We start from the raw sequence: 14,077 nt of genomic DNA on the forward strand, positions 1-14,077 counted from the left end.
AAACTTAAAGAAGAAGCCTCGGCTAACTCTGTGCCAACAACCGCAGTAAGATGGGGGATTCGTGTTTAAAAATGACCTGGCTAGGACATTGATTCAATCCCATAAGTCTGGCCTATCAAGAGAATTGCAAACTCTAATGCATATCGAAGAGCAAGGAACAAACCTAGTGACAAAAGCCCACAAGAGCAAACAGTGATATCAACCAACTTTGTACTTATGGTAAGTTGGAACAACAACATGATAGCTAGTGCTTGAGATAGGATTGTCCATATCCATGGAAGATGGTTGAGAGCAAGAGACAAAAGCTACTTCATCAAATAACCTTGCCAAGCAAAAGAGAGTATGTTGAGCAACCACCAAATTTCAATATCCCAAGTCCAAAGGATTGAATTACCGCTTGCACGAGTCTCTTTATGATAGAAGCAAGCACCTTGAGATTAGTGTCCCAAGATGCTTGAGTACTAGCCAACTGACGACTTCTCTTTTCAAAATGGCTTCAGGAGATCAAATTATGGTCCCAATTCCTACTTCACATTAGCAAATTCTGTGATCATCTTCATCATGTCATATGTGGATGACTTTCAATAGAGATGGTCATCACAAGGACGTGAAATTTTGATGCTTTGCTTAGCATTTTGATTAAGAGTTTATCAAATGTGCACATGTGACTTGCACATGTGATGTACAAGTTAATTATTTCACCATGTGAAACCTGGGACCCCAAGATATCAATTGTATCAAAGGAAAAAGTTATAACAAGTTAAACTTGACATATACTAGGCAGTACTCAATGTCAGAAATTGACCTAGATCACTTTATTAGCCATAAGTGTTAGTGGTGACACTAGGCATTCGACATTATTTAGTTATTTAATATCTGTCTAGGTGCTAACTAGTGCTTAAGAATACTCGATTGATAAATTGACTTAGTCAATTTGATTGTTGGCTGGTCATATTATTTTTCTCAGCAAGAAATAATAATTAGTAACATATTAGGCAAGCAACATCCCGTTTTGGCTCCCAACCAATAGACAACAGCAAGAAATGCCCTTGGAAACAGGACAATAATTGATGTGATCAATTTCTCTCTATACAACATTCTCTCTCACCCTCCAAACATTTCTCTTTTCCCCTCAGCAGATTCTAGCAGTTCCAATCATTGGATGTGAATATTTTGAAGAATCTTTGCTATAAGCCCTAATTTATAATAGGAATTAGGATTTGACAAGCACTAAGCCTAGGACTTGAATTTCAACAACTAAAATTGAGAAATTTATGAAGATTCAAGAGGCTTGTTAGCCAACAATTATTTAGGACTGAATTTATGACCCAATGAGTATGGTGAAAGCTAATTCCTTGAGTAAACCCAAGGGAAAATTGGTTTGAAGGCTTGATAGTCATTTGAGACAGCAAGAGGCATTTGGAGAGCAAAGGAGATTCAAGGAATCTCAATGTATTCCATCCAATTTGCAATAAAAGATAAAGAAATACCAGAAGAGGCACCATGTCCATTATCCAAGATTACGTGGTAATCTTGCAAGTTCAATTTATGTGAATTTTATTATTGCTGTAATTAGTGTAAAATCAGGTCATTGCCACCCATTCTCCAAAAGGAAGGCTGGTTTCAATAGTCATAGTAGATTAAAGCTCAAAGGCTATGAACTGGACCCAAAATGATAAGATAGTGAAGTTGATGGTTTTTGCTATGCTTCAGTTTTCTGAAAACGAGAAAAACCAAATCCAAAAACCACACAAAAGATGCGCCTAGAATGATAGATTGGGATCTGATCTGCCAATCTTCTTCTCTTGTACATTTGCTGAGACATATATTATGAAAGCTGTCGCTTGACTTTTATAGTCAGAACCTTTACATCATGCAAGTTTACCTCTTTTGCTCATTAAAGCAACATCACAGAGTTCTTGCAATATTGATTTACAAATTTATGTCCATGCAGCAGAAGTTAAATACTACCTTAGCCTCTAATCAGACAGTCACTTTGTTCTCCTTCCTTTTTCAACAACAGGCACCATGCCTGATCAAACTTTTAAGCATAATCATTCTTTGACTTCAACATTATAGGCTAAGTTCAAACTACCTGTTTCACCAACTGTCTATACAAGCTATACTTGATCAATCAAGTTCACATGCAATCAAAAGATTTGATATGCAACCACTTCTGCCAATCGTTGTCACAACATCATACTAATTGTTGTCATTGAGTCATTTCAAGCAAGAACAAGCCCTCACCTTAAGTTCTGTCAGTGTTTCAGCCTAGAGATCATAGCATGCAATCCTTGATAAAGTTCACATGCAACCAAAAAATTTTGATATGCAATCACTTCTGGCAATCATTGTATCAGTACATCATGCTAAACATTGTCAGTGAGTAATTTCAAACAAATGCAAGCCCTCAATTCGAAATATGTCAGCCAGTTTGCAGCATAGAACCAATCTACATCCTGGAGGATGCAATGCTTAGCTCACTCCCCAATATAGTCAGACAAAAACTTTACTTACAGTTCTCCAGTGAGCACCTTTACTTTTAGATTATCTGAGTTTTAAGCAAACATTAAGATACTCATCAATCTATAGCTGCGTGAAACCTACGACTCAGTTCTTTGAATGTTACAACTCACTTCTCCATTGCATTGCTTCCAAATTCTTCTTTTAGAACACTTTCCACAACTGTGAAAGGGCAAGAGAGTGCCTGATCAAAAGAAAGATAAAAACTTTACTCCCTAGAAATTTGCATTATCTATGACAACAATTAGCACTCCTGGGGCTAAGAACACCTGATCTTGCAGCACTGAAAGAACAGTAACATATTCCTTCGGCATCTGTTGTAGTGATGCCACAAATTGACCTGCCTTAATATAAAACCCCTTGTTTGCCTCACATAGCTTCAAAATACGACCTGCCGCCCGGACATGAACCTGCAACCAGCAAGATCTTCATGTTTAGGCCAATATTATGCTAGCTAGTCATTTTTGAGTGAATGGATTACAAAATATAAAATCAAAATCAAAAACCTGGAAGAGCTCACAATTGTGAGCATTTTAATTAGAAGCACTTAAAATTGAGCTAGAATATGTGGGTTTCCTCCCTCAAGGACAACCAATGCCTCAATGCTTAAGTGACTCATGATGATTGTGCAATCATAGCCAAGATTTATTAAGTTCACTTGGAGCTAAAATTCAGGGCATGAGCATCTATGAAGGCACAGGTAAAGCAAATGGAAAAGTTGTATTTAAGAGAAAGTTCCCTGTCATATCTTCATCGTTCTAAAACTAAAGGCTTACTGCTTGCCTTGTGGACTTTAAGAAAGGCTTTATATGACCTCTCTCAGCCATGCAACCTCCGGGAAGGCTGCACATGCGGCCTTTACAGTGAAGATAGAGCAATGATAGGCTGCAGCCTACTCTTGGTAATCAAAATAGAGTGCCCAATCTTAAGGTAATATACATGACTGTATGGGGATAATTGAGTACAATGTCACATCCCCCAATCTACATCGCAATCCTGCCCATGTCACGTCCTTCTACCAACATGGAGGGCCGAGGCTTTCCCTCGCAAGGTAGATCCTGCAGCATCTGTCTTGATCCTATCATGGATGATGGCAATGACTTCTACCTTGCTCTTCCAATTGGGGTGCTTTATCCTCATCTTCACCTATTACCATGGTTCTCAATACCACACAAAGACCAACATCAAGGTCCTCCTCCTCCTCCGGCCTCAACATCTAGGGTTGAAAAGGGATTTCTATCCTTTCTTAGTATTCTATAGAATCTGGCACTTATCTTCGACATCAACCTCCCCTCCATGTTGTACCTCCCTTTTGCATTGCATGATGATCATCATCTTTGTATTAGGGTGCTTGGGCAAGTGAACAATTTTCCCATTAGGGACATATCCAAGTAGCATTTACCACGTGTATTCTCATCATGTAGCATTACTCTATGTCTCTCGTTGTGCAAAGCACACCTGGACAGATCCTAAGCTATCTTCACCGATGGTTCTTACCAAGAGATCATCCTACTTCTTCACCCCTTTCCCTTGTCATCGACATCCTCGAGTGGTTGGGTTAGCTTGTTTATTTTGTGATGTGTTGGATCTAACCATATTTTTTTCACCCTCCCATTGGGCCACAATTACTTGATAGACTGCAAACCCTTTTCTTCTCCACCCCAAAAAGAAAAGGGTTCGATATAGTTCCATCCGCCTTTGCAAATCTTGGTAGGCCACTAGGCAACCAACATGCACCCTTTGTCTGATACCTTGGCTTCTCTAGCATTATCACTTGGGCTCCCTTGGTAAGATAATCGTTGCCTTTGTAGTCTTGGTAGGCCACCAAAAAGCCATTGTGTACCCTTTGTCCGATGCCCTAACTACTTTGGGATGGAACATCTTGGGGTAAAAATGGGCTTGAGCTTTTCTTACAATCCCTTTCTAATTCCAATTTTAGGCCTGAGAGAAAGTACTAAGCTAAAAATGCATTATATATTGATTAGCTCTTTAACCCCAAAACATGCAAATTACCAAAAGTCTCGTCAAGCACGGAACCATTCTACAAAGTTTCTATGTCCCATATGCAAAAGCCTAATTTGGGAGGATCCTTCTACATCTATAAAAAGACAAGTTGCCTACCATTCAAACCCATTCTTGTGTATAGGTTTCACACTCCTACGTGCAGATTTTAACCATCAACCACCTTCCATCTACAGTCCAGTCCTTGCCAACTATAGCACCATTGTCTCCAATAATTGGCATCTTCTTTTCAATCATCGCCCTGCTACCTAGAGTGCTTGCACTGCTACATTCACGGTTTTCAGCCATTGCTAGTAGTTTCTATACCTCCAATACCTAATCAACCTGTGTTTGCGGCATCTACTAGTCAAAAGATGACATACCAACGAGATAGTAGGGTTTGCGGGGAGAAACACGGAGTGAACTCGGAAAACATGGAGAAGAGAAGAGAAGAGAGAAGAAACTTTGATGAATGGAATGATGAAGATTTGAGTCATGGAGTGAGTGTGATACAAGGGAACAAGGGTGCCATAGCACAAGGAAGATGATGAAGACAGCCACGAACCGCAATGTCCTCCTAAAGAAGTGTAAGGGCAATGGAGAGGCTGGAGAGAAGAGGTGACGGACTGAATGAATCAGCCATAAGGAATGGATAAGAGAGTGGCCTATAAATAGGCACAGTTAGTCTAGGGTGGCGCTCCTTTTGGGGCTGCAAACCCTAAACGCAAAACGTAGAAACGCAAAAACGCAAACTGCGGATGAAGGGTGAAGGGTTTCTCAACACTCCCCTCTTAGGCCCAAAAAAGGTGAACAAGAGAAGAGTAAAGTGGAGATGCAATGCTACATGCTGAAGAATGCTCATGCATCAAGTTCAACTTGGACAGTGTCCTATGTGGGAAAATTGTTCGCTTGCCCAAGCGCCCTAGTACAAAGATGATGAAATCATGCAATGCATAGGAGGAATGTCAGATTTTATGTGGTGCCAAGAACCATAAGAATATACATGTACTCGATCTTGGGAGTTGGCTCCATCCTGACCAAGGGACGAAGAAGATCCAACCTGGAATCTGAGAATACCACTTGAAAGGAGACCTTTGAAGATAGTCAGGAGACTGGATGAGCTATAGACCCCAAAACTCAACCTCGGGAGAGAAGCCACTAGCTCCATGACTCCATGTTGAAAGGAATACGAAGGCCTAGCCACCAAGTCGCTGCTAAAGACCCAAGGGTCCCGATCTAGGTAGATCCTAGGTATGAGTAGAGGAAATGACTACTCAAAGGAGAGCCACTCCTCGAAAGTGAAAGATGGTGGTGTGTGAAGAACTTCATGGCACATAGGGCCCCTCTCTGAATCGGAAGGAGTAGAAGTAGGAGCCCCCTTTGAAGTTGAAGAAAAACTAGAAGCCCCCTCTGAGCGCAAAATAAGAAAATCCCCCTCCAAATCCCAATCTGAAAGAGAAAGGGAATTCAACCACTCATGGCTTATGGACTGCGAAGCATCTGATGATGAAGAAAGTGCCGCCAGTTGTGCCGAAGAAGGTATCCAAGGCTCGAAAGAAGAATCCGAAAAGCACCCAGAAGTGGCCTCTCGAACCTGAGTGGAAGAGGATGGGAAAGAAGGAGGCTCAAGATGAGCCAAGATTGGGGAACAATCGCAGACTCTCACGAGAGTGGACTGTGGAGGATATCTGGGCCGGGGAAGCCCTTGTACCCGGAAGTGGGTGGGGCAAACCTCCGCATAGTGGAGTGGTCTCCAAAGAGGGCTTATTACCTTGTAAGATCTTAGAGCTTCTATGTGCTCAAAATGACTTAGTACGCGTCGGTTGTGGCGTATGGCCTTGAGCATAATACTCTGATAGCCGATGCAGAACAATCTCTGTGGCCCAGAAAGGAGAGGTGGCACAAGGAGTGCCAAGTGGAAGACGCATATACTCCAGAGGGGTGGGGAGCAAAGGTCGATGTCGACACTCTTCGGTGGGATGACCATTTATGCCACAATAATAGCACCTAGTAGAAGGACAATCTATCGGTGGAGACGCCATGGTACCGATGTGGCAAACTGGAGAAGGGAGGGTGGGAGGGAGAAAAAGGATATCTCCCAAAATGCGCAGCAAAAATGATAGAGAAATCAAATATTGATGCCGAACTTGCCACCAGTCTTTGTCTTCTCTGATGAGGAGAATATTTATTGGCAAACCCAGCCAAGGAAGGCTAGATCTGATGCAGATGACAGTGCAAAAGAGAGAAAGACTAAAAACGTAGGTGAAGAGAGAGAAATACTAAAAACACAGGTGAGGAGAGAGAAAGACTAAAAACACAAGTGGGAGCAACCACCACTTAGGATATTGATGCAATGGAAAAATAAGAGAAGCGGATGCCGAGCCTACCAGCAGTCTTTGCCTTCACTGGAGTGGATGATCTTTGCCACTGTTTGAGCAGATCCGGCTCTAATACTATCTCAAAAGATAGCGTACCAGCGAGACAGTAGGGTTTGCAGGGAGGAACACGGAGTGAACTCGGCAAACATGGAGAAGAGAATAGAAGAGAGAAGAAACTTTGATGAATGGAATGATGAAGATTTGAATCATGGAGTGAATGTGATACAAGGGAGCAAGGGTGCCGTAGCACAAGGAAGATGATAAAGACAGCCATGAACCACGAACCGCAATGTCCTCCTAAAGGGGTGTGAGGGCAGTGGAAAGGCTAGAGAGAAGAGGTGATGCACTGAATGAATCAGCCATAAAGAATGAATGAGAGAGTGGCCTATAAATAGGCACAGTCAGTCTAGGGTGGCGCCCCTTTTTGGGGCTGCAAACCCTAAACACAAAACGCAAATTTGCAAACTGCGGGTAAAGGGTTTCTCAACAGTACTATCGGACGACAGGCTACTCTCCTCCTTGCAACTACATCACCCTTGCATCAGACAGTTCTTTTGTTGTTGCCTAGCTATCTATTGCCTCTGTTGACCAATTTTCAGCCACTCTCTTACAGCTTTGACTGGTGGTTACAACACTCACAATCCGTCTTCAATAAACATTATCACTTATCCCGCTATCCTTGAGTATTCTCTACACTCTTATATTCATTATTGCATCGATCCATTTACTTCAGAGTTCTCTTCTCTCTTTGTTTGAGTTTATGTTTTTGCGTTTTGAGTTTTGAGTTTGTATTTTGCATTTAGGATTTGCGTTTATTGTGTTATTGTGTTTTAGTTGTGTTCATACATTTTGTGTTTTCTTAGTGCAAATCCTAGCATATCTTCACAACGCGCACCACCAAAACAAGCTACCAAAGGGCATCGACAAGCATCACCAAGCCACTTTGGGCAAGCACATGGCATCACCAATCATGCCACTTCTTTGCACCTGCTGCTATCACCATCTACATGCCAGCCAAGCAAGGCAAGCAAAGATTATGAACAGCTGCCAGCAATGCAGCAAATGCAACAACGTAGACAAATATGCTACCACAACCCCTAATCACACTTGAAACAATGAACCAAACACTGAGCAATGCTACAAATGAACAAGGCAATACAATGTTAGCAAAACCATGCAAAATGCAATCATGATAACATAGCTTGACAGTTTAGGTTGAAAAGATAACCTAGACATATGATACAATGTAAGAATAGTGCAAAACAATAGAAACGTGATACTCAACAACCCACGAAGAAACACAAAGGAAACAACGAACCAAGCCAAGGAATCCAAATCAGACTAACAATGATGAATGAGATGCCACCAACACATGACAAGATGCCATGCAGAATGTGCTCAAGTCTCCTATCTCCCACACATGCAAAGCAATGGCACAATGTGAAAATCACATCCCCACCCCTCTATATGTAGGCACACACAACCATGAGGCATACAATACAACCAGAGGTGTTGTATTAGTGGTGGTCTCAAATATCTGGGGTTGCTTTCTTCAACAAGTATTGGTTGCATTTCTTCATATTATTCATGCTAGTGACTTGATTATGGATGAGTGCAATTGAAGTCGTCCGTCTCATAAAATACGAAAGAAATGAGTACATATGTATGCCAAAATAATAACTGTTACCAAAAATTGGGCCCCATGACATGTCCGGATAGTTAATAGTGCCAAAGGTCTCATAGGTTTAGGTACATTAGACACAGTAGGCACAATTGCATTGTGGTTACACTTGGCTAGGCTAATGGTTGCCATTAGCCTCCAAAAAATTAGTCCCTTATTTGTAGACTTGGAGATTTGGGATGACTAGAGTTATGTAAGGGGCATAGGAACTTCCCCATTATATTAAAGAAAAAGGAAAAAAACATTCTTTCAACTCAATTTTATTTTTTTTTCCCTCTCTCCCCATCGACAGCAGTCGGGGAAGGAGAGAGGGAGTGGGAGTGGTGGGAAGCATGCACCCTCCAGGTGGAGGGTGGCCATGCCAGCTCTTCCCTCCCCTCCCCTTATATAGGGGAAGGCTTCTCCCCTCCCCAGGAGGAAGCTACACCCCTCCATGAACGTTATGGCCCCTTTCCCCGTCAGTTGTTGCACACCTTGAGGCCGTCGACACAAGATCCACCCCCCCCCTTTGTTCGATGACGCGCTCTCCCCTCCCCTGGTCTTCAGTCGCCGCCAAGGCCTCCGACGTTGTCTCCACGTTTCCGTTGCACGGTAGTTGTGGGCAGACTCACTGCGCCGCCACCCAGGGGACGTCTTAACCGCCACTCATCATTCCAAAACAGGCCCTGGGCCCTCCGACCTTAGTCCCCCCGCCCCCCCGTTGACCATTTTGTTGCGGAACCCTCCCCGGGACCTTCAAACCAACCGTCACCTCCCCCCTCCCCCCCCCCCCGTGAGCACCTCCCTTACGACCGTGAAGAAAAAGGGAGAAGGAGAGGCAGGCCCTCTCAAAAATGCCGCCTCCTTCCCTGGTTGACACTTCCGGGCCCCATACACGTCACTGGATTCCACCCTGACCAGCCGTGAGGGAAAAGAGAGAAGGAGAGGATAGGACGTAAAAGGAGAAGGGGAGAGGGAGAGAAGGAGGAGGTAGAGGAGTAACAAGGAGGGAGAGAGAGAAGAGGAGTGAAGGGAGGAGACAGACAGAGAAGAGAAAGGAGGAGTAGGAGAAAAAAAGAAGATAAAGAAGGTGAGAGAGAGAAGGGAAGAGGGAGTTAAGAAGGAGGAGGTGAAAAGGAGGAGTAAGAGAAGAGAAGGGAGGAGAAAAAAAAAGATAAAGGTAAGAGGGAGAAGGGAAGAGGGAGAGAAGAAGGAGGAGGTAGAGTAAGGACGGAGAGAGAGAAGAGTGAAGGGAGGAGAGAGAGAGAAGAGAAAGAAGGTGAGAGAGAGAAGGGAAGAGGGAAAGAAGGAGGAGGTGAAAAGGAGTAAGAGGAGAGAAGGGAGGAGAAAAAAAAAGAAGGAAAAGAAGGTAGAGGAGAAGGAAAGTAGAGAGAGAGTAGTAGAAGGGAAGGAGTAAAAAAATTCATTTAGAACTTAGTTCTCGTGGAGGGGATAATGTCGTGCATAAGGTTTTGTTTATACTAAGTTGCATGCAACAGTAGGGTTGAACTCGCATAAGTTTTACTCGTCTAAAATGATAAGGTTATCACCTTACCTCACATGAAATGATAACTTCTACACATATAAAATGATAGGGTTATCGCCTTATTTCACATATAATGATAGCTTTTTAACCAGTTCAGTGCATGAATGGTCCTTTGGAATTCTCGTTTCGCGATCTTGGTTAAAAGAAACACATGAAATGGACTAATAGAGGGCTTTATCACTTGTTATGCCAGTTGGATTGACGAATGTCCCAACCACCTTCTAAAGTCTTATGAACAAGATACTTCAGCCCTTCCTTTTCAAGTTTATGTTGGTGGTCTTCTTCGACAATATTCTCATCTATATAAATCATTGGAGAACCATCTATTCCACATAAGAAAGGTGTTTGATGTTTTACGAGAGCATAGACTCTTTACCAAGGAGACAGCATGTGCATTCATCTAGACTAGAGTGGAATACTTGAAATACATTGTGAGTAAAGAAGAGATTAAGGCTGATCCAAAGAATGTGCAATGTATTTGTGATTAGCCGACACCCACCAATACCACTTTCCTTCATAGATTTCTTGGTTTGACTTCTTTCTATCAAAGATAGGCCAAAAAATGAAACATTCTTTTGGGACACTATAGTTGATCGTAGCTTCAATCAGTTGAAGGAATTACTCACTTCAGTCCCTGTTCTAGTTTGCCCTGATTTCTTAAAGAAATTTACCATTCAATGCAATGCTACTAGACAAGGCATAGAAGCAATCCTACTTAAAGAGCATGGAGTCATTGCTATTGAAAGTCGCAAGTTGAGTGACAAAGAGATCAAAATGAATGTATATGACTAGGAGATGTTAGCTATCTTACATGCAATAAAGAAATTGCAACATTATCTCTATGGCAACCGGTTCAAAGTGGAGTAACCATAGAGTTCTCAAGTACTTTCCTTACATAGTCCAATCTTACTCCAAAGCAAAGAAGATGGGTGGCTATTCTATAGAATTATGATTTCAATATTACCTGCACTAGGGGTAAAGACAACATTGTGGTTGATTCTCTCTCAAGAATATGGGCTTGTAAAGTGTCTTCCATGACTAAACTCCATAATGATTGAGTTGAAGAGTTACAAGAGACTTGTCTTTTGGACGAAGAATTCAAATACCTTTTTAAAAAGTTGCAGCAAGATTTAATAGAGGAAATTTTTCATTCAGCTTCAGAATGATCTCATATGGTTTCAAGCAAGATGGCTATCCCTTACACTTTTTCAATCAAGTAGAAAATCATGGAGAAAATACATTATTCATCAACAACTAGTCACTTAGAGGCATTTGACACCTATGATAAAATTTCTAAAAGCTTTCATTTAAAATGCTTATGGATGGATGTGAAAGACTTTGTGTCACAATCCATTGCATGCTAATAAAATAAAGACAACACTCATAAGCCAAGGGATCTACTACAGCCATTGCCTATTCCTGAGGGTAAATGGATACATCACTATAGACTTTATCACTAGCTAACCTACAACTAAGAAGGAGTGGAATTGTATTTATATGGTAGTAGATAGATTGACAAAAGTAACTCACTTTATCCCTACAAAGACTCAATTTTCAGCATCTCAAGTGGTAAGCCAATTTATGGAACACATGTTCAATTTACATGGGATATCCTAGGTCATTGGTCATGATCATGACTCTAAGTTCATGAGTAACTTTTGACAAGCAGTTTTCAATTCTATAGGTACTAAATTGGCTCCATCCACAACTTACCATCCCCAGACTAATAGCCAAATGGAGCACGTCAACAAATGGCTTGAGACTTATCTTCACAACTATTGCCATAATGTACAACATGCATAGAATGCTTGGCTTCATCTCATTAAGTTTACTTATAATAATACCACACATGTGAGTGTTGAGTTTTTCCTTTTGAGGCTTTGTATAGGTATAAGGTGCCTCTTCCACCAATTATGTTCAATAAAAAGATCAATCCACAAGAAAAGAAATATCTAGAAAGAATGCAAACCCTACTTCATCGATGCAAAGTGAACCTTAGGAAGACATGAGAATAGATGAAACTCTATGCCAATGAGAGACAAAGACCCATGGAGTTTCAAGAAGGAGAGTTGGTGCTTTTAAGAGTACCTAAGTCTAGCTATGCTACTTTTAAGAACGGCTCAAGTAATGAATTGGCACATCGCTATTATGGGCCATATAAGATTCTTAAACGGGTTGGAGACTTCATATATAAATTGCAGCTCCCTAAGAAACTTCGTCATGACAAGACCAAGTGGACTCCCTCCAAATTTAGGACATGGGAATCCATTGATTCAATGCAACTAGAAAAACCCCAACATTGGGCAATAGTAAACAAATCATGCCTCCATAAATATGTATAAATCCCCAATGTTCTCTGGAGGATCTACAATACTGCATAATGACATGGAAGCACATCAAAACATTACAATTTGTTGCAAAAATTAAGCCCTAACACCCCTACATGTTCTTCATTCAAACATGTTAGAGACAACATTATTAACTCTTCTTGTCTCATAGACAATAAAATTTACTTTCTCCTATAAAACAATCCATATGCTTTACAAACAAGAATTGAAATACTATCTCTATTCACCTTAAGCATCTTTCTTTAATTCAGTTTTTTGAAACACAAGCAACACACTACATACATATACCAATGCTTACATTGATAGAAGACAACACAAATGTGCAAACAATATTGAAGCAATTATCAAGTTTCAAAAATTCAAGTGAGTGATGCAACACAACTGCTTACATGATTGTTAAGCCCTTTTCCAAATCTAAAAGTGGCAGCTGGATAACGGTACTGACCAGCGACCGCACCTCATAGTATTCCTCTGATTTATAATGGTACCACATCAATGAGTACTTGTAATCAATGCTGTTAGCTGCAAACTAAACAATGTCAAGGTAAACAAGACAACATGTTAGCACCACTATTTGCTCATAGCAAGCATCAATAGGATATAAGGTTGAGAAAGCATTTAATTAAATTGAATTACACCTTTTGCACAAGACCCTTGGTACATAACACAAGACACACACAATGAGAATTTATATCTAGATAACTAGAATTCTTCTTGTGGGCATTTGTTTTGTTTTGTGAGTCGGGTATGTACAACCAGGTTGTGGAAAGTTGTAATGTGTCTGAAAGGCATAGTGTTCTTCAATAATATTTAGCAATGTGGCAATGTGTCTCAAACACAGAGCGTTCACCACCATAAAAAATCCTTGAACTATATAATTTGTAGTTTTTATGGCTACTCAGAGAGAGACATAATCAAACTAGCCTCATCTTTCTCAATTTCGAAACTTCCTCTCCGAAAACTTGGAACTTTTAGGATTTCTAAGACAAGAAACCTCGGTTCTGCAAGAATACAGCTCAAAAGCTTTGTTCTTACAGTTTGTAAGACAATAAACCTCGGCTCTTCAAGAATACTGCTGAAAGGCTTGGGTTGGGTGCCTTAGTGTTCTTAGTGCAGAAGATGGTACCTTTCAACTGCATGCTTTTGATGCACCGTGCAGGATAAGAAGGAGGACGATGGGGCGAGCAACTGACCGTGTAAATGGCTCGTGAGGAGCGAAGGAAACCTTGTGATCCGATGGCGATGGCGTCGAGGGTGTCATTGAAGACGGCTGAAGGGCTGCCCGCAGAGGAGAGGACGTAGGCGGTGGTGGTGCCTGCCGCAGCAAAAGTGAGGGAGGTGGCAATCGCCCGCGGTCGCAAGAGAGTAGCCCATCTTCTACTCGCCATTGGCAACTCGCAAAGCTACAAGGAAAATGAAATAAACTAGAGTGCTTGATGTTTGACGACAAGGGCCCTGCCTAAATAGAAAAGCAAAAGGGCCCGTCTAAATTATGGTACATAGCATTACAAACAAAGCAAAGTTGTCGTGAAATCGCAAGACACCACCTCTCTCTCTCTCTCTCTCTCACGCTAGCGATAAGCCAACTCAAGACCATCTAATCACCATACATTCAAATTAA

At 41.5% G+C, this 14,077-nt stretch overlaps 1 protein-coding gene across 12 annotated transcripts in view; it reads right to left on the reverse strand.

The window, feature by feature from the left end:
- The window catches only part of LOC148035652 (Protein kinase superfamily protein), a 55,922-nt gene extending 42,003 nt beyond the window's left edge, over positions 1-13,919 (reverse strand). For 2 of the 12 annotated variants that reach the window (XM_087677642.1, XM_087677643.1), the window contains exons 1-4: positions 13,650-13,917; positions 12,902-12,985; positions 2,793-2,933; positions 2,637-2,707 (exon numbers count right to left, since the gene is read on the reverse strand). In XM_087677642.1, the coding sequence (XP_087533768.1) occupies positions 2,637-2,707; positions 2,793-2,933; positions 12,902-12,985; positions 13,650-13,844 (491 nt within the window). In that variant the 5' untranslated portion in view covers positions 13,845-13,917. Of the gene's footprint in view, positions 1-2,636; positions 2,708-2,792; positions 2,934-12,845; positions 12,986-13,649 lie in introns of those variants that run through there. The other 10 variants (XM_087677648.1, XM_087677649.1, XM_087677647.1 and 7 more) reach the window with 10 other exon arrangements.
- Between the last annotated feature and the right edge of the window lie 158 nt (positions 13,920-14,077).

Source organism: Lygodium microphyllum, chromosome 5 (assembly GCF_053477565.2).
Source record: "Lygodium microphyllum isolate KBCC chromosome 5, Lygodium_microphyllum_v1.1.10, whole genome shotgun sequence".
NCBI lineage: Eukaryota > Viridiplantae > Streptophyta > Polypodiopsida > Schizaeales > Lygodiaceae > Lygodium > Lygodium microphyllum.